The 22,041-nt window shown below is 40.5% G+C and overlaps 1 protein-coding gene across 1 annotated transcript in view; it reads left to right on the forward strand.

Moving 5' to 3' along the window:
• The first annotated feature begins 13,030 nt into the window (after positions 1–13,030).
• The window catches only part of LOC129495456 (netrin receptor DCC-like), a 735,527-nt gene continuing 726,516 nt past the window's right edge, over positions 13,031–22,041 (forward strand). The window contains exons 1-2 of the mRNA XM_055302992.1: positions 13,031–13,123; positions 13,545–13,650. Of these exons, the coding sequence (XP_055158967.1) occupies positions 13,031–13,123; positions 13,545–13,650 (199 nt within the window). The remainder of the gene's footprint in view (positions 13,124–13,544; positions 13,651–22,041) is intronic.

Here is a 22,041-nt window from a genome sequence, read left to right on the forward strand (position 1 = left end):
AATGGACAAAAAAAAAGTTTCTATATTTCTCATGTTTAGATTGTGGACAGAGATTGAAAGTCACTACACAGGGCCTGAAGATCTGTTAGTGCATCGATAGGATCTGATCTTCTCTCCCATCTTCCACTTCCCAGTTTAAATTTGGAATCAAGGAGCTATGTAGGAAATAGTTGATCTACATGCTTATACTAGATCTAAGACTAGTTTGCTACCAGTTAAGTTTCCTATTATTTAAGGCCCCCTTATAATGCTAAACTCTATGATTCTATAAAACTAGATCTAAAGTAGTTCAGAGATATGAAAGAGCTTCATTCATAAATATAATGTGATACCATTTTGAGTCTCTGTCACTATACACATAAAACCTTCAACCCGTGTATATGATGAAATTCAAATGTAATAATTATCTGTCATCTAACATTGAAGGAAGATATTCTGTTTTTGCATGACACAATGTGCTATCTGCCCTATGTCCTTATAACGTGGATAGCCCATTTGTTTAAAAAAAAAATGACAGCTGGTAATTTATTTATTTACAAATTAGGGTCCTGACTTAATAAATAAATACTTGAGGCTTTCAAGGCAGTCACAGTCATTTTTAAGGAAAATTATATAGAGACTGTTTCCAATTACATTTAGCATTTATGAGAGATGTTTTCCTCATATCCTCAAAGTTCAAGCTTTATTAAATGAAGATGCTGATGCATCTTGAGCTTCTGCTCAAGAGGCTGAGCTTGTTGGAAGCACTTGGGTGTTGAATCCCACATTGCAAATGAATTAAACGGCATGCCCTCTTGTTACATAAACAATACACTAACTATCAGCCATCCAGTCGGGATTAAACAGGCTAGCCTTTATCTTTTTTTTTTTTTTTTTTTTTTTTTTTTGTCACACACAGAAGTTATTTCTTACTCTGTGGATTCAGAATGCCCCTGTGCACGTGGCTTTTTGCTTTTACTGATGTCTTTTCAACCTTTGTGTTTATTGGTGTAGGAGACTTTTAGGATTTTCTTGCAATCTTTTTCTCTTAGCCTCCCTCATGTCTTTTCTTTGAGCTAGAGGATATGTCGCAGCCTGGCCATTTATATTCTGACCCTAATTTATGACTAATCATGCCTCTGGTACCCTTCATGCATCTTAATATGAAGCTTTGGGGCACTTGGTTCCCAGGTGGTGAAATTATCCTGGGCATTGTGTCCACAGCTGTGTCTCTGGCATCTCTCTAAGGATCCCCTTAAGGAATTATGCTATGCTAAATGTGACTATAAAGTAACAAGGCTGGTTTTCATACAGCAATATAAATACTTATCTCATTTCCTTCTACGTACATTTTATATCTATCCCTTTCCTAGAGATAGGGGTGAGTGATTCTCAGTTGCTCAGATGAACATGGCTGGCTGTCCCAATATGAATTTTGATCCCTGAAAATTCTTGGTTTTCAGACTGGTTAATTAAAGGGGGGCAGCAACCCCAAAATGGATTTTTGGGAAAATTGCTAGGTGGCTAGAGAAGTACTAGGAATTCTGATGCTTCTTACATATACTATTCATGATTTTGTATTTGAAAGGAAGCTGACGTGGGCAGAAAGATCTGTTATTGTTTGTGTGAAAATCCTTTCTAGTATTTTTTATCCCATTACTAGACACAACGGTCCTTTTGATGCACATGTTGGTAGTCTTTACACAGAAGGGTAGGCTCTCTGTCAAATGTTTCTCTTAAGTAGAAAATTGATCTGCAAGAGAAAAATGGGGTCTAGAGGAAGCACAGAGTTTCTCTGGAATGTGTCCAGTGGAAAGGGCACTAGACTAAGGATCTAAAAACACAGATGTTGTTCTGACATTTATCATACCGAGCTGTGTGTTGGTGTACAGATCACTTAGCTGAGTGCCCTGCTTAGAATGTGGCCTGACATATAAAAGGTACTCAGAAAACTTCTGCTGAATGATAAGTGAACTAATAATTGACTTATTAAAAAATCTACCATAGGATTTAACAACTCGGTTTCGAAGTTTAATCTTTCTTTCCATACTAGACTAAAATGGCTTTATGTTCCAGTGTATCATCATAACAAAGAACCTAAGGCAGCTGGGTAACCTCTGGGCAGGGAGGCTTCCCCATTAGATGACTGCTAAATTTTGGGGTGGTTAAGCATTGAGAGACCTCTTAATGAGGCCGTAATGAAAAGTCCATTCTGTTCCTAGTGCCTGATGAGACTGGGTCACTCAGGAAAGTAGAGACATTAGAAAAATGCAATCGGCATCTAAACAACAACAATAAAATCCCAAAGTGGAAATAATTCCATTTGCATTAAAAAATTCATTGGAATTTTGAACTCTAGGGACAAAATTCTGGGTCGGATAACCAAGGGCACGCAGAGACTTCCAGATGAGGCCCAGCAGTCCTTAGAAAACAGCCCCGGGTTCATCACTGTCCTCTAATTTCCCTCTCAAGAAGCATCCCACATACCAAGGCATAATGATTATATTTATAATGAAAACCTAGGGCACGATGGTAATATTTTAGGATTTTGTGAAATATTTTGCAAGTATAATGAGGTTTCTATTATTTCTTGATAGCTATTTGTGAACATTGTTTCCTTTGACATTTTAAGTTTCTGGAAGGCTATTCTTGAATCCTGTTCATTTATCTTCTCTGTCGCCAAGTTCCAGTCTAATCTTTACCTCAAAGCAGATTATTTGTTAATCAAGAACAATCAAGCTCAGTTCAAGCATTGCCCCGAAATGCTCTGTACTTTTGTATGTATATCTAGCTATTTGTTTACTCACCCATTCTCCACTCACAACCACCAAGCCTTGTGCCGGGTACCATGATATACAATGGGGGAGAAGAGATGAAAAACACTAGGTATTGCCCTTAAGGAGCATGCAAACGAATACCCACAGTGTACAAACACACACACACACAAAAAATGTGGTGAGAAAGTGCTCTGAGAAGAGCAAGGTATTAAACTCATACCTTTGTGAGCTTGGGGTGAAAAGCAGGGGATCAGAGGAGGTCTCATGGGGAGACAGTGGCTGAGCTGAAGTGTAAATGAGGAGTGGAATTAAACAGGAGAGAAATGATGTGGAAGGAGAGAGGGAGGGACAGGGAAGGGAAGGCATCTAGGCTGTATGAACAGTATGTGCAAAGGCACGAAAAGGAGAAAATAATGCCCTTTAACAAACTAGATGGAGACCGTAGCACTTTATTTTACTGTGACCCAGGAGAGGAACAAGAAAAAAAAAAAAAGGCAAGAAATGATAATATATCACTCCCCTATTTCTACCGTGACATTTAATTTTAAATTTATCATCTATACGATTTATTATTATTTCAACATATTTGCTTAATAGCAATTGCTTGGATACGGAGACAGAGTCCTGCATTTTGGTGCTAGCTTTGACAGGTTCTCAGAGAGTGATACAAAGTAGAGTCTGTGATAGCTGGCCCTCTTTTTCACTTTCTCATCTCTCCAAGTTACTCTGGAATTGGCAAGAATCTGTCTCATACGTTTTTACATGTAAAATTTCTGTAGCTTCAAGATATTTGAAAAACCCTAACCCAGAACCCCGCGAGACAGGATCGCATCCAGTACAGAAGCCCAAGTCTAAAGAAGTCAGTGCTCATTTGCATAGACAACCTGCAGAGCAGCTGGGGCAGATGTTAACAAAAAGATACTGTCATAGTCTCTGAAATGTTCTGAGTCTCGCCCTGAACTGTCCCAGCCACAGTCACAGTCATTGCATCTGAGTGTGTAGGTAGCTCAGCTTTAGAAGGTCAAGAATTTGTTTCCTGGCTCATATGAGACCCATCAACAATGACCCAAAGACAAATAAAAAGGCTAAAGGAAAGGAGTATGTGGGAGAAAGCAGATTTGATTTTTTTTCTTTTTTTTTAAGTAATATGCTGTGCTGCAGCAGGATTGCAGCAAACCTACAAAGTAATCAAGCTCTCGTGTAAGCTAGAGGAAAAGCATCTTGGGTTGAATGGGCCAAAGGGTCTGGGAACCCTTTCTGTTACAGCTTAGTACCAAAAACTATCCCTCTGTCCATTGTTATTTATCCTTTTAGGAATTTGAGTGCTAAACAAGCTCACATAAGGAAGATTCACTTTTGTATTCAGTCTTTTTCTGGTATTTTTGCTCCACTTTTTCTGTGTCTATCCCTACCTCCCTACAACAATGCCTACAGGATACTTTGTTGTTAAACTTGGAAGGGCACCTGGATTGCAAGATACCTATAATTATCTTCATTTTACAGGTGAGAAAACTCATCCTCAGAGTATTTAAATATGTAGTCCAAGGCCATAAATCCTTTTGAAGAAGGTTTTTCAATTCAGTGAATAAACAAATTAATAAGATTTTTAATAGCAGTGAGATAGATTTTTTTTAACTGTTGAAATAGCAGAATTAAAGAAGAATAATGCATTTGTGCTTTTCAGAATGTGGTGAAACAGGCATTCTCAGACTTTGCTGGTGAGACTGTGCACTGGCCACGTTTCTGGAAATCAGTTTGGGAATTTTATCAAAGGCCTTAAAAATATTTGATATCCCTTTTCTCGATCCAATATTTCTCATTGGAATCTATTTTAAGGAAGTAATTAGAGATGTAGATAGATAGATAGATAGATAGATAGATAGATAGATAGACAGATAGTTGCTGATTGCAGATCTATATTTAATAACAGTGAAAAATCAGAAATAGTCTACTTTGTCCTCTGTATGGAAATGGCTGATTTAAGTATGACATAATCATAGGAGAGAATATTATGTCGATATTACCATATCTTGACATAATTCCATTGTCCATAAGAATATACTCATGCTGTAATGTTAAGGAGAGAAAATGTAAAACAAAAAATAGAACGTGGAGTGTGGCTTGTGTGTCGTGCGCGCAAAAAAGAGAGAGACCTACTGCAATATGCGGGCAGAACATTATTTGTAGTCTTCTTGGTGGATGAGAGTGCAATTTTAATTTTCTTCTTCATATTTTACCATATTTTCTAAATTCTCTATAATAAGTATTTCTTTTAGCATATGGAAAAGAGATGCTACTCTGATTTAACGAACCTTAGATTTAACTACTTGCATTCCCAGATGAACCTTCCTTGTTCCACCCCTAACATATGCATCTAGGATAGAAAATGGGAGAGAGGATGTTGGTTGGGAGTAAGGCTTACCAAGGACAGAAGCTAATCTCCCTAAGACTTTATAGGATTGTTGAGAAAAAAGATCATTGGTATCCAACAGAATAATTTCATACTGCCAGTGAGCAGAGAAAAGCGAGAGACTTAATTTTATGCCAGATGGAAAATCATCCTACCCCAAATCAGGACTTCAAACCCCTGTTCCAGTCATTCTATCCTGTGACCTTATACTAATGTCTGTAACATAGCAGTTGCTGTTATAACTCTGCGTATTTATTGTTGACTATTCCCCCTTTTTGAACTATGAGGCACATAAGGGCAGATGCATGGTCTTTCTCATGGCTGTGTGTTCAGTACTGAGAACATGGCCTGACCCATAGCAGGCCCTTGATAAGCTTTTGTTGAATGATAACTGAAATAATTAAGTCATACCAACCTGTCAAAAGCTTTGACCTCTAGTCTTTGAAGTCTAATCTTTACTCAACCAAGACTCCTGGTATATACTCTCAGACTTGAAGTTGTCAGCTACAGATTTAGATGTTGAGGAAGGAAACAGATGGCCCCAAGAATCACAGCACCTTTGATGATGGTGCCTTTATTTGGGATGATGGAGGTACTGCTGTTCCACCACAGGCTCACTTTGTCCTTCTGACCCAGCAGGCAGGCATGGGAAAAGATGACATTTTGGGGGGTCGCTTGTGGCATTGGCATAGCATGTGTCCTACTCACTGCCAGTTTCTTCATACCTGGTTCAGGAAATCACTGACCGTTCTGCATGTCTAACCAATGCTGGCCGATTGACTCTATATATTTAAGTTTCGCTGCACCAGTAAGGCTTGCACACATTCGAGAGAATTAGCAAAGGCATCAAGGTCGATAAAGTACTTTCCCACCTACTTAATTTTAAATTTCACCCTGCTACGTAACATAATTAGGCTTACTTATTTAAATGAATGAATGAATGAATGTAATCTTCTTGTTCTACTTATTATCATTAACCACCGTTTGTAAAACACTCACTAGGATGTCAACACTACGTTAAGTCATTCACATGCATTACCTATTCAGCCTTCTCATAACCCTATGACATATATGCATACCCCAGTTTAGAGATCACAAAAATGAGTCTATTACAATGCAGATGTGACTGATCATAAGAAGATGTAATTCTATCCATATTCCAAGTATCTGCAATACTAAGTATCCCAAGTATTTCACAAATACTCAAAATTGGAATTAGGTTCAACAGGCCATAGAAAATCATTGGGAAGCTTGCTTCTCTGCAACATTTCTGCTGGCACCCTTCAGTTTCATAATCCAGCATTCCATAGTTACCAACGTTGCCTTCCATCCATATGTTATTTGATATCCTGATTGGTCTGCTTTAAACCTGTGAGCAAACTGCTATGCAGAGGCAGAGGGGGGAATCTGTGAAGAGACTTCCGTTTCAAAAGCTAAAAACGTGATGAGTTGCTGAATTTATGTGAGCTCCACAAAGGTGTCACCGCCTGGCCTGTCACCCATTAAAACATATTTCCATTGCTGTTCTTGTGCTGGCCTGACTCTCATCCTTTATACTTGACCTCCGAGGGACACCGAGCTCACTCCATTCCATCTTCCTGACTTTTGAATTAATTTTCCTAATTGGTAGAGAGGTCATTTGGGACATAAAGCCACTTGAGTGCCTAGCTGGGGTACTTCTGAAAACTCCAGCAATGGAGAGCACCAAGGGCCGTCAGGACATTGCTGCCTGATTCTTTCAGCTGCTCTAGGTCAGGCCTTTCCTGATGCCCCCTGCCTTGTCTTTAACTTAGGATATTCAGACACTGTCACAAAGGAGGCAAGAGAGAAAGGACAGTAGTTATCTTGCGTTTACGTGGCCATGCAAAGCAAGCCTGGAGGGCTTCTCCCTAGCAGTCATGGAGTTCAGGAAAACCATGGAAAGCAAATGCCTGTTCAAACCTGAACTTTTGTTTCTATAAGGGAGAGAGGACAAAAAATAAAAAGACCCAAAGCAAAAAGAGCAAAGCTTTAAAACACTAGTCTGGCCACCTGGGCACCCGTTGGGACCTTGGGTGCTTAATGGCCTGTTAATATTTTGAATCACAGGCTGCAGCATATGAAGACTCCGAACACTCCCCAGGGAAGCCCCCATGCACTTAATGGATCTTTGCCTTTCAGCTTCCTTCGGGGAAGTGTTTAATTGCATCCATGATTCTGATGATCATTTTTATTGTGTACAGCCCAGAGCTAGGGAGAGGGGGGCCCACTCCTTGGCCAAGTTTTGGATTTCAGGTTATTTGTCATCTCTTAGCCATCATCAGTGGTGCTGTTCCTGTCATTATCATTATCATCAGAATGGGAGGGTTGAGCCTGTAATTATGTGGCACTGTGCTAAGCGCAATACAAGGAAGGCACTTGGTTCCTGCTGGCCAGATGTGCATAATCAAAACATACTCCACGTTGGAGCAGACCAGTGTTACAGGTTCATGCAGGAGCTTGAAAGAAAGGAAGATGGAAACACTGAGTGAGTGAGCAGGTCTTGGGAGGATTTAACCGCCTGGACTCTTTTAAGACTACAAACTATCATCTGGGGACTTTAAGTCTATTTAAGTACTAACATAAACTGCTACTGTGTTCCTGACACAGTCCCAAGTACATTGTGTGTGTCATATATAAACTTCTTGCAACAGGCTTATATGATTATGCCCAACCCACACACCAGTTGAGTACGCTCTATAGTAGGAGGCCGAGCCAGGATGCTAATCCAGTCTGTCTGAGCTCAAGGTCCACAGCAAGGTAGCATTTAAACCCGAGGAGTCACTGCAACATATCGCAGGAAATAGAACTTCAGGACAGATTTGGATTGCATTGCATTATTATTTGAAAATTCCAGGGAACATTATGTTATAACCATATAAAACCCAACTAACTAGACAAAGCCAGAACGAGAGCAAGCAAGAATGAAAGCAGTTGATTTAGGATAGTAACTTTTTAAAATTAGCTCCATAACGTCTTTTTTTTTTTTTTTAAAGTAAGCCTTAAACTCATGACCCTGAGATCCAAGACCTGCACTAATCAAGAATCAAATGCTTAATTGATTGAGCCACCCAGGTGTAGGAATCAAGTGAACTGGGTTCTCCTTGTAGCCCTGGCACTAATGAGGGGTGTGACCTGAAGCAGGTAGTAATCCTTTTGTGGCTATAACATTTTTATTTTTATTTTTTTACTATCACAGTGTTTTAAAAAGGTTTAAAAATGGTAGAGCATTGGGTACTGAACCGGAAAGAATGTGCTATATTGGGTAAAGGAATGATCCTACCTGGGTGGTAAGACTTTTTGATAATATGGGTAAGTGCCTCATCCATTTGAATCCTGATTGTTTATAGACACACTCATCTCCCATGGCATGTTTTACTATTTATTCGATACTGGCTATTCCGTTAGTAGGATTCAGTGGTTACATGTTACGTAAGGATTATTTCCAAGTTGAAACTAGGTGTAGAGGTAATTACATTTTCTTCCTCCTCCCCTCATACTTTCTCTCTTTCTCTCTCATAATTGCTTTTTGTGGGGAGGTGGGTGGATTGGAGGAGGAAACATGCCATTTAACCCTTTATCCTTTCAATTGTCCTTTCCTTAAGAATTATTTTTGATAGAAAATTCTCCAATTCTTCATTTTATTAGGGCATTTGAACATGCAAATGGGTGTTACAAATCATTCCATTATAGGTAATTCCTACTTTCGTGGAATAATCTTGCATGAAGATGCCTCACGTTGGAGGGCCGCTGAAGGTCCCTGCGGTCTTCCACTCCTAATTAAAATAGTCCTCCTAATCTTGAATTGCTTTGGAGCCATATGTTGGCTGTGCATAGGTTTCTTGCCCATTCATATGGTCTGAATGTGTAAACCACCACCCTCACCCCCAGTCCTACCCACTCATACTCTGTACCGATGGGTTCTTGAGGGGCTGCTTCCTCTGGGTTTGGAGGCCATAAAGACAGTAGAAGGTCTTCCAGGTTAGGAGTCAAGTGAACTGGGTTGTCCTTGTAGCCCTGGCACTAATGAGGGGTGTGACCTGAAGCAGGTAGTAATCCTTTTGTGCCTTTGTTTCTTCATCTGTAAAAAGAAGGAATAGGCGTGGACATCTCCGTCCTCTCTGCCTCTGTGGCTCAGGCCTGGGGAGCAGATGCAGGGCTGGGGCCTTCGCCCCTCTGGGTTCACTGTTTACCAGTCTCCCCTCTGGGGGGCCCTTGCCAGACCCTGGCTAGCCTGCCCCATGCCTGCAGGCTGTGCCTGCCTGCTGCAGAGCGCTCAGGTCCCCAGGGGCTCCTCTTCGCCTTCCTCCTTTGCATATGAAACAAGCAATCTGTCATGTTGGCAATCAGTCACCCCCTGTGAAGGCCGGCCTGTCCTCCCTCACCTGTCACCCGTGATGGACAGTGGGGGGAGGGGAGCGCTCCTGACCTCACTGGTGGACAGCAAGGAAGCTCTGGAAGACGTAATCGGATGTGGCGGTGGCAGCTGCTCACTGAAGCCTCTGCAGTCTCACCCGTGGCTTATGATTGAGGGTCAGAATGTTGTGCTTGGCAAGGCCTTTTGTGTGACGGATGGTGAAGATAAATAAGTATGATGCCCAATTAGGAACACCGTCCAATTACCTTTGTCCATCCTGGAGACATGGCTGTCACAAAATGGCCCCACCAACGAGGGGGGCAGGGGGGAGATAGGATTTTGTATTGGACAGTCCCAGAAAAAAACCCACCAACATCACCATCGTCCATACAGTTTCTGGATTCCTTACTTAAAGGCGGTGTCCTAGCTCTCTGCCGCCCTCCTTATGTGTGCATGTGGCCCTGCTTCCCTTCAGTTTCTCTGAGAATTCTCCAAGCTTGGCCATCGGCCACACTCTTTTCCATTTTGGGATTGTTCTGAACTTTAAGGCTTTCTGATCGTTGTTCGATGAAGCTTCCAGGGTCTTAAGAAGAGGGCAGAGAACAGTCGCGTGGGTGGGAATCCAAATGTGATAACCGGTGACCAAGGCCCAGAGCATGAGAGCCTTCCCCTTGCAGGGTCACGGGCCTGTTCCCCTGTGTACATGGACCGGTGAGAGGCCGACCCTCAGCCGGCTCCTGTCCCTGCTGGGACCTGACCGCAGGAGGGCCGCAGGGCACAGAAGTCCATGCAGCTTCTGCGGGACCCGCCAAGGCTGGTCCAGATTTGTCAACAGGATGAACCAAACCATCCCACAATCTTTGATGCAAGGGGGAATGTGGTATTTAGTGTAACAAGGCCCATAAAGCTAAATAAAAGTGTTTTATATTAGGTCATTAAGCTGTATGTCATAGAACCTTTAAAACAGCACGCATTATAAATCAGAAGTCCGGGTTTATAGGGTCACTTTCATTTAATCGACACTATTATGGCATTTGAGGCTCGGGTCACTCCTTACCTCTTTCTGGTTTAAATGAAGAGAATGTCCACATCCCGTTTGAGCCAGCAAGGAAAGGTCCATCTGCTTCGGGGCTTCTGTAACAGCTAGCCCAGGGACCAGCCTCGGTGCTGCTCACAGTGGCCGCAGAGCCTGGAATCTGAATGCTCCGAAGCCACACACAGTGCAACTGGGCCCAGAGTGCAGGCGGTCACCCAAGGGAGAGACTGGAGAGGCTTAAAACTGCCTTTGTGTATGATGACACCAACATGATACACATCCCCGGGGCCTCTGACCCCATAACACCACCCATCTCAGAGTTTCCCTGGTGCTGTTCTTCAAGGGATAAAATACTTAAAAAGGCAGCTATTCATTGTCTCTGCAGAGACATGACCTGATTTAAACAGGTGCTAACTGGAAGAAGTCATGCGTAAAGGCGTCTTCTGCAGGACTCAGTTTATATCAGATTCAAAAACAGCCAGAACGGTTGATGCTCCTGAACTGTACATTTAAAAGGGATTAACGTGGTAATTTTTATGGTATCCATATTCTAGCATACACACACCAAAACAAAACAAAACAAAAAAGGCAAAAAAACACAAAACCCAGCACTTTTAATCTAGCGAGTTAAGAGCCAAGAGAGGGGCCGCTTTGGGGCAGGAGGGGAGCGGAGGGGGGCAGTAAGCGTCGGTCATCCGGGTACAGGCTACACAGGTGGTTCATTTTGAGAAGATTCATTGAACTGCATGCTATGGCAGGCATACTTTTTCTAGATCTGTGTTTTGCTTCAGTAAAACATTTACCCAATAAAAGTACCCAGTAAGTCTTAGTTGATCTGACTTAATTTGACTGGAGTGTTGGTCACAAGTGTGAAAATTAACTCTCTTCTCCAGTTGCTACAGGGATATGGGTAAAGATAATTGAATAAAATTATGCCACTGAGTGATATTTTTTTTTCTTTATTGAGAAAATTGAATTCGTTTTAAGGAAAATAGGGCAAGATTTTGTTAGCATTTAAACCACAATGTCGCCTACTCTCTGTAGCTGCTTTACTTCCTTGAAACTGTAAAGCACATTGAGCTGTCAGGAGCAGTGCTGTGTCAGGATCACTCCCAGTGTGAGCTGGGAGTTTCGGGGCATATATACTGTTTTCCTTAGAAGTTCTGGCTCTGTGTAGCGCTGTGGGACGGTGAGTGTCGTGCTGGCTAGCAGAGGCCCCGGAACCATCTTAGGGGATGCTCTGCGGAGAGCACCGGTATTGTGGGAAGGTGGGACCAAACAACCTGGGATGCTCACTTTAATTCCAAGATTCTAATTCTATTATTCCTCCCTGCATTTGTAAAATGAGTTTTTAAACTGACTTATTAGTCTGGGTCCTTATCTCTGGGTCGGTTTTCTGTTCAGTAATTTTGTGATAGGAAGTCATAGTGGTTACACAATAATCCCAGTGCTCGTAGAACATGGCCTTGCCATAACAAGTCACCATCGATTCGGTGGCTTGAAACAGAAATGTATTCTCTCACCGTGATAGAGTCCAGAAATCCAAAGTCAAGATGCCAGCAGGTCCACAGTCAAACCTGTAGGAGAGAAGCTTGCTTGTGTCTTCCAGCTTCTGGGGGCTCCCGGAGATCCTTACTTAGCATTAGCATTTCTTGGCTTGTAGCTGCTTCACTGCAATCTCTGAATTTCTCTTCACATGGTCTTCTTCCTGGAGAGTCTATGTCTCTCAATGTCCTCTACTCTTTTTTACAAGGACATCAGTCCATTGGATTTAGGGCCCACCTGAACAGGATGATTTCATTTCGAGACCCTTAATTACATTTGCAAAGACCTTATTTCCAAATAAGGTCACAGTCTCAGGTTCCAAGATGATATAAATTTTGGTGGGGACACTATTCAACCCACTATAGATACCTTCCTGCAAAGGGTAATTAAAGGAAAAAAATCAACCTTAAAAGTATTTGTTGGCACCTACAACAGGCGCAAAGTGAGTGGTTAAGAGAATGGATTTTTGTGACAGTTCTTAAGAAGCATCGGAGGTCAGGGAAAGAGATGATACGGTCATATTTTTGGACAGAAAATTATTATTGTGCCCCAGAATGTGCCAGACACTCTGTAGGCAATGAGGGCAGAGTTGTGACCATAATGGAATGGAAGCCATCCCCATGGCATTTATGGTCCAGTGGGGAGATAAATATAACCCAGAAAACAAAAACAAATGTATTGCTGCAAATTGTTAAGGAAGTGACACAGCCTATCATGAGAGGGAATTATATTGGGAGGAGGTCCTGCTTTTCATTTGCAGTCTGTCAGGAAAATTTTCTCAGAGGAAATGATATTAAGCTGAAACCAAAAGATGAGTAGGAATTGGCCAGGTACCCATTTGGGAAGACCCTTCCGGTGGGTAGAGTGGGGAGTTCAGAAGGTAAAGGAGGGGCCCCTGTGACTACAGCATGATGATCAAGGCTGAGGATGAAGAGCAGGTTGCCAGAAAGCTTGATGATGCACTTGCAGAGGTTCACATTCAGGATTTGGGGGTACCTGCGGTAGGACTTTCAGAAAGGTTTAAGCAGAGGAATAGCGTGCTCTGAATGTCATTTTAAGTTGAACTCAGGTTGATGAGTAAAGAAGAGAAAGGGAGAGAATAGCAACACCCAAAGGCTGGATAAAATAAGGTGACACGGGGCAGCCTGGGCAGAGACCTTGCTACCCAGGAAACATGCCATAGGTATTCCTGTGGCTGCAAGGGATCAGAAGGATGCCCAAAGGCTTATTTCCAAGGCCGAAGGCAAGCCTGACTTAGTAGAGATCTGTACAGCTCCATTGTCTATATAGAGTTGACTTTTAAAAAAAGTGGAAATGAAAATTATTTTTGAACGCATCTTACTTAAAATTAATAGAAATTTTACCATGTATCTCTGCTCATTTGCTATGAAATTTTTGAATTATACTTTTTGGATTAAATAGCTCCAGCATTTGAGCTATGCAGGTGACACTGATGACAGAGAAAAACTAGTGTCAGCTAATTGGGATTTGGAAGTCACATGGGAGTGGAAGGGCCTTCTAAAGAAGGGTGAGTCTTTCAGGCCTAGAAATATTGGCTTGTGGTGCCCCTGAACCATCAGGGCTCCCCGTCGCCTACCAGAAAGCAATGTGGCACATTCCTTATAAATATCAGCCGAGGCAACCTTTGCCAACAGCCTTTGGTTTCCATCTCCAGAGGACCTGGATTTGGGGTGAAAAGAAGGGAATATTGAGATGAGGTTAGCAGTAAGGAAAGATGTCTCGTAACCATGAAAATAATGGAACCATTTCAGTTGTTGTTAGAAACCACGTGCATATATTCAACCTGAGCGGGTAAATGTGCCTGTGCCTCTCCCACAGTATTCCCTAACACGCTACCTCCCCCTGCTCCCCGTGCGCTTGGCTGGGGGAAGGCTAACATTCGACTGTGGCAAATGCTTCAGACAACCACGTGGTCCTCACAGCAGAAGTCCTCTCATCTGAAGGATAATTAATGTTAGGAACACATCTTCTGTTTCAACTTGAGCCCCTCCTCCCTTAAAAAAGATAAATAATCCTTACAGATTCCATGAAGAGAATCTGGGCACCAGAGATGGGCAGGGACGGAGATGACCTTGGCAGAGGGCCCCAGCACCCATGCCCCGTCTGCATAGTATTACCCAACGAGTAGGCTGCCTCCATCGAAGCCAACAGGACCGTATGGCAAGGCTCGGGTCTGAAATTATTTCAAATGGGTTCCCGCGTAGTTGCACCTCTGTACTTTTGCAGTCTTCATGGTTTCAATTTGGAAAGTCGTTCAAGTGAGTAATTTAATGTTAGGTTGTTCTTTCTGTTTTCCCGTCAAGCTCACAGAATTCTAAAAATAACATTATTATGAAGCAAACTTTGTGCTTAACAAGACAGCAAGGGGTTTACTGTACCATTTGCTCCAAGTATGAAAGATTGGCCAGATTTGACTTGATCAGTGTGGGACTGGGTTTTATGAAGACACGTTGTAGTTCTGTGAAGTTACCTTTTAACTCTCAGATTATGGTCTTGCCTTAAGAAAGAAAAAGCTAAATAATCGGTGAATGTAAAACTGCCCATTGCCCAAAAGCAAGGTGGGAAGGACTTCACTAAGGAAAATAACACTCTTATTAAAGTCCCAGTGACCCTGCCTATTAATCCCAGATTCTTCTCCAGGTGTGATGGCCTCCTGGCCATGGAAATACTTCAAGTCACATTTTAGAATTAGGAAAAATGAATTTCGCGTTAATTGTTTTCAACCTGTGTATGTACATGATTAAAAGAGCTCTAGAGTTCACCAAGGCTTATTATAAAAATATGTCCTTGTCACCCCATCTCAGCTTTTCTCCCCTTTCCAGAAGTAATCACATTGAATTCCTGATTGTTAACAAAATTGTTCTCCATCTCTCTGAGTAACATGCTAATATTACTCCTTTTTTAAAGTTTTCATTTGAAGCATTATCTACTGACAGATACAGAAGTGACTTTCTTTAATACCTCTTCACCCTTTCACCTCTACTTTATATGTGCCCTGTTCTCATTCCTAGATGCCCAATAAAGTTCTCTCTTTTTAAATAAAGTTCTATCTTAATTTTGTTTAGATCAGTATTCAGTGTTTATAATATGGAATCAGAGTATACTATGGTTATTTTTTGCCATTTGTATGGTTTTGTTTCATTTTCCTGTACTTATCTCTTCATTATGAGCCTACGTTTCTTCCCACTTATTCAGGTATATCTGTAATTTTTTTTTTATTTTTATTTTTATAGAGACTCTCTCCCAGAGACTCTTGGCCTGCTCCAGTGTTGGTTGACTCCCACATTATGGGCACTGCTATAACCCAAGACCTTCTTTCACAACTGTTCTGAGAAGCCCTTCCGCTTTCCTTCTGTATTACAGCACTCATTTCCTGAAGCCCGTGTCCCCTTTATTCTCTGCCTTTTGATGGATTATATCTTTCAGTAGCTTCCTAAGAAAGGATTTGTGGGAGAAAGGGCAGTTAGATTGAAACTTTGCATGTCAGAAAATGTTTTTATTCTTTCCTCTCACTTTACTGGTAGTTTCGTTGGGTATGGAATTCTTATTAAGGGAGTGCTTTCCTCCAGAATTTGAGGGTGTGGGTCTATTGTCATCTAGCTTCCAAAATTGCTCCTGAAACATCTGATGAGTTCTGATATCTGATCCTATTAGGTTCTCTGTCTCTTTGTTTCTCTTTTTGGATACTTACAGGATGCTCTCTTTGTCTGTGGTAATCTAAACTCTCATGAAATACCTTGTTATGGATGTTTGTCATAGTATGCATATGGGCCTGTTTAATCTGGATTTGGGTACCCTTCAATTCTGGGAGATTTTCTCAAATTACTCCATTGATAATGTCCTCTCTTCTAGTATCTCCATCAACTGTTTCCAGAACTCTTTTTATTCAGTCATTGAAGTTCTAGAACTAATCTTCCTAATTTTATTTCCTTATCATATTTTTGTCTTTTTTTTTGCTTTAATTTCTTGACTGTGTTTTTAAATTCAAATGGAATATTTTCATTATCAATAAATAATTGTAAAAAATCCAAAATGTAGCCATGATGAATTAGACACAGAATTCCACACAAATAAAATTCAGGAGATTTACCACTGCTTGTGACATTATGGGTAGCACAAAATTTGTCTATTGTTTCCATGAGTGGAATAATAATTGCAAGTCAGAGGTAGGAGAACACTAAGCCATTCTATAGCTTCAATGGTAAGCTGGAATGTAAAGAGGAAAGCCTAGAAAAGAGCAGGTATGATGTTAGTAGTCCTTTATACCAAATTATGGTCTCCAGAGGGGCATGAAGACTGGACTTAAAAGACTGAGCTCTAGAGAATGAGACTTGGCCATGGCAGGCTCCTACAGCTGGCATACTTGAAGTCAAACAAATCACTCACTTGGAGTGGTCCATCTGACTGGGGAGCCAGGCGCATAAGGGCTATATTTGTGTGTATGTATATATACCCATATGTGTGTGTATGTGTGGGTGTAGGTATGCGTGTGCATGGGTAGGTGCATATATGTGCATGTGTGTGTATTTTTTTTCTATTATCTCACAATGAGAGAATATGGTTTCATCTTAGGAGGAATGAAGAATTAACATATCAAATAGATAGTTTTGACGGAGATGATGTATCTAGAATATATTACAGAGAGGGGAGCGAGAGACTAAGGCAATAGAGATAAGAAGCGTTCATTAGAAATGAAATGCATGTCAGTTCCTTAGCTTTGTTCCTTCCTCTCCTCAGGAGAGACCAGTCTAGACATGGCCCACCATTGTTTGGATCAAATGTTCATGGTTGAGTCTAACACTAGTAGGTTTGGGTCCACTGCCCCATACACAGTTATAATAGCATTTTTATACTCATTACAGACAATATATTAAGTGTTTTATTGAAAAAATCCCAACAGCTTTATCAAATTGGTAGTGGTATTTATTCTTGCTGTATAGAAGAGAAAAAAGAGAGTAATTTGCTGAGATCACATGGCTGCTGAGTAGCAAAGATAGGGTTTAAATCTAGATATGCTTGCCTCCAGAGTCTATGATCTTAACCCTACTCTATGGCTTGTCTCCTTCTCCTGATATCTAATGAGTCTCATATCGTATGGTCACTTCCTTGTGAATCCCATCCCTCCCCACCACAGTACCTTCATTTCAGTTGGTTTCGCCATGTGCAACATCATCTCACATCTTCTCTGCTGGTCTACATATGTCTGTTCTTTCATATCTCATCTTCCATATGCCTCAATTGCCTGGCGTCTCAACATAGTGGACTCTTCAGCATTGTCTGTGTACATCTCTCTTCTTTCCCTAGTTTTTTGGAAATATTTAAAGAATGAACAATTTTTAGAAATTTTATATTTTTAAATTTTTGCACTGGAACTGAGATTTCCCAACTCCAAACACAATCCTCTGATAAAAAAACAGTCTCCAGAATCGGATTCAGGAAGACTCAACTTCAAGTGCTGGCACTGCCACTAATCAGCTGGATGACAGTGGCCAAATTATGTTGCCTCTTTGAGCCTCAGTTTACTCATCTATTAGGCAGAGATAATGGTAGCAGCCACATTATCAGTTAAATGTGAGGAATATTTTGGATAACATGTAAGTGACTTTTAACATAGTGAATAGCAGATTAAATACGACTCAATAATAAAAGTTGTTATTAATGTTATCATTATTAATCATAATTAGGAAAGGAAAGCTACCAGCTTTGGGAAACACTCCAAACTTGAAGTTCCCCTTGCTTAGAAAACCCCTGGGTATTTTTAAAGAGTCTAATAAATAAGAGTCTTTCTCGTACAACTCGAGATAAAAAATATGTTCATCTATTTTGATAGAAGCCATCCCTTAGGTATGATATTAGCGGTAGTAGGTGTGTTGTTGCAGCAATAATAGATTTCATAATCATGAGAAAGCAGTAAGAAATGGAAATCCATAGTGATTAGTTATTGCAATTAAAATTTTCTTTTCTCTGCTGTGTGGGCAGACAATGTTTTCTAGTCTTTACCCACATTGGCTTGTAAAAATAGTGCTATTCTTTTGAGAATAACTATGGCTGATCAACATTTAGTTTTATATGGTCATCAAGAACATCTCTTATTTGTCTGAAACTGCTTTGGGTTAATAAATTATTGGGATGAGGACTTAGAAAACATGACAACCAGTGTCACCGTGAAGCTGACAGTGTAATGAATAACAGAGTTTCAGGATCCTGCAACCTTGATTGCTTTTCCTCCTCTTATTTGCTTTGTTCATCCCAAAGAAGAAAATGATCCACATTTGTAATATCACCTAATCCTGCTGTTGGACATTAAACATTTATTTTAAACATTAAAACCGCTGAGATTGCAAGTTTATGACCCACAGATACTGTTATTTATTTATTTTTAAATTTTAATTATTTTATGTTGAAATTGCCAAATCCACTGAATTGAAAGAAAATGAGCTCTGGAAGCTGTGGCTTTTCATGAAGTGTAACCAAATACAGCTGGTCAGGAGAGCAGGGAATGGGGATTTTGCTGGTGTTGTTGGCTGGAACGGCAGGACTGAAATATACACATTTGTTAGTGAATACTTTACAGTTTGGTTATGTTTGGATTATGGTTTTTAAAATATCTTTGGGTTTTAAAAACCCAGAACAATGTATTCATAACCCATGGCCCATCAGTTTTATTGTGGCTTTCATTTTATAGAGAAAGAGTGGTTTTGCATTTGCAATGAATTGGCTGCTTGCTTTTCCAACTCTCCCACTTCATTAGAGTCATGCAATTTATTCCCCTAATGGTAAACATTTACCCCCAATTCCTGGTCAGTGCTTGGCTCAAACTATAGGGTGGCTTTTCCAGAATGTTGGTGTGTAGCTACAAAACAGTATAGCTTTCCTATTGATGAGGATGTGGTTTCTGGGATTTATGAGTACTTCTCCTATGTGATTATGACTGTGTGCTCTGTCTCTCTCTCCCACTTTCTTAATGAATAAAATGGAGAACTATTATGAGGAGATCATAAGCTCCTGAAGAAGTATTCAGTAGTTGTTACTGGTATACATTTTTTGGTGCCTGTGGCCTTAGAAATAAAGTTCTTCATCTTACCAGAGGCAGCTGAAATGCAGTGATACGTAGGAGGTATCTTACCAAGTATGCAGACTAAAGATTTCTCTGTGTAATATTACTGCCATGCACTCCATTTCTTAGGGCGAGGTAGTTCGCATGCCTTCTCCCAAGACTGTTATACACGAAAATATAAGGATCATTGTATTTTGATGCATCTTTTAGAATGTTGAGAGGCAATGAAAAAAGACAGGTACAACCTACATGAAAGATGATTTCCTGAACACTTTGTTGAGATAAATGTACTGTAAATGGGAACACACTGTGGTATATTGGCAGGCAGGTCTTTCAAGTCTCTGGTTGTAGAGAATTATATTGTTGTGTCTCTGTCATGTCATTTTATTTTGTACTCACATGAGCAATTGCAGGAATGCACAAGCTAACATATCAGTTATGAGAGGGCCCAAATGAGAGTCTACGGATGGATGAGTCTCAATAGCCAATAGCTGACAGGCCTGAGAGTCCTGAAGGATGATTTCATTGACTTGTTGCATCTTTCATGCAAACAAGGATTCGACAGCTGTCAGAAGGGCAGATTGGTCTCTCGAATCTCTAGGGATCTATGGGAAGAGTGTGTGTATTTGGAGAAGTGATTACAAATATTAATGGGCTCTGAGAACCACAAATCAGAAAGCATGTGCTTCCAAGACCTCACTGCCCATAGGGTCAAATTCAGGAAAATTGGATTTTTAACAATTACAATTTTTTTTTTGCTATGTATAGTTTCTACCTTGAATAAAAACCATCATAATGGGAAAAATGAAAGCTTTAGCACAATAAGCAGTATATCAGTCTTGGTTTAATGGTCTGTTTGGTTGTTCTTGTTTATTTGCTGTTTTTTGTTTTTTGTTTTTTGTTTTTTTTTTTTTTTTTTTTTTTTATCATTCCCAAGTCATTAAAGAAGCCCTAGCTAATCTTTGCTCCCTTGATGCTTCCATCTCTGTAAAGAAACACAGAGACAGGAACTACTCCTACCTTTGCTAAGTTACATATTAGGATTTTAATGTGTTTAGTTTTTCTTCTTATGGAATTAGAATCATTGGACTATGCTAAGGTCATTGAGAAACACTGCTCTGAGAAGGAAGGGTTGAGTGGAGAAATGTGGCCCATACTGGCTGGGATGTTTGGGGGTAATGTGGACTGTCCTGGTTAAAGAGCTAAACCACATGAGTCAACTCTTCTACAAGTAGAACTACAGAATGTTAGATGCAGCAGTGACTTGGAAGTCACTTCGTCTAAGTTCTTCACTTTGCAGAGAAAGAAAGTGATATGTAGAAAACAGAAGTTTAATTGCCCAAGACCACACAGCCAGGATGGGATCATTAGGAATAGAATTTAGGTTTCTTGGCTTTCAACATTTTATAAATGCTTTGAAGTATTGACTTAAAAACTGAGTGAAATCTACTTATTTCAAAGAGTATGTAATAACAATTTTTTATGTAATCATATCATCTTTTGCAGTTTGCCTTAATTAACTTTTTTTTCTTTTTTTTCTTTAAATGAACTTTACATATGGTTCTTGTACTGAAAGGGCAGTGGTTCTCAACTGGAGATGATTTTGTCCCTCCCATGGTAATGCCTAGAGATGTTTTTGATTGTCATGACTGGAAGAAGAGAGGAAAGAATCCTGGCATTTTGTGAGTACAGATTAGGAATGCTGATAAACTTCTACGATGCACAGGTCAGCTCTCTGCAAGAAAGAATTATCCAATTATCCAATCCCAAATGTCAATAGTGTCAACGTCGAGAAACCATGGTCTAGAGGCATGCCCTTTAAGGAATGTGACAACATCCTCTTTTCCTTTATTTTCTTTTCCTTTTTTTCCCCCTTTCTTGCCTCACCCCAACCTACCTCACCTCATCTCTTCTCTTATCACGGTTCTAAGAAGACATCCAATAAGAACTGGGCTTCTGTGAACTCCAATACAAATATGTCCCTGCAATTGATATTGTTAAAAAAAAAAAAAAAAAACAACTCTTTAAAAGCATGTGAAATATTGAAGATGCTTATAAGTAGTGGGATCCAAACATGAAACCCTTGCGTATTGCCTTTTACATAATTAACCACTGGCACAGCTCAGCCACATTCAATCAGCGCTGATGCTGATAAGCATGCAATGTGGCCCTGCAGGCTGCCATTGGCCGAATTCAGACCTTAAGCAGAGAAACACCATATATAACTTGGAAGACCAACTGAAACCTGGAAGATACAAAAGACAGCTGTGGGCGGCCATGGTAGTCACCTTCTCTTTTTTCAGATAAACTCTCACGGTTTCTTGAGGGAAATCTGATAATGCAACAACTCTTTGCACTCAGGAATTAGGCATTTTCAGACCTCATTGGTTTTCTAGAGCAGTCTGCTTAATCTTTATCCCCTGTTGCAAACAAATCACTAGACTAGCAATACCACCCAACAAAGGAATAAAATTTGTCCATCTATCATTAAGATAATTGTTATTGATTAGTCTCCTTGTAATTTTCTGCTTTTTGTTTTTAGATGTTGGTTATAAATCACACTCACAACAGGCACTGAGCCTGTGTTTGTGTCTATTATGTGGTCCTGATAAGGCTGGGCAGCGTTGTTCACCTTCCTGATGCGAGTTATTGAGATTGATTGAAGCGCTTTGCTTGTCCTATCCTAGACACTGTGTAATTAATGTTTCATTATGTTAATACATGCAAATGTGAGAGTGTGTGTTTGATTGGGAGGTGAGAGAACAAAAAGGGATTAAAGAGTTCACTCCAAAGTACAAATTAATGTATTGCATTGCTAACTGGCCTCTGAGGAACAAGGGC

Source organism: Nyctereutes procyonoides, unplaced genomic scaffold (assembly GCF_905146905.1).
Source record: "Nyctereutes procyonoides isolate TBG_1078 unplaced genomic scaffold, NYPRO_anot_genome, whole genome shotgun sequence".
Classification (NCBI taxonomy): Eukaryota; Metazoa; Chordata; class Mammalia; order Carnivora; family Canidae; genus Nyctereutes; species Nyctereutes procyonoides.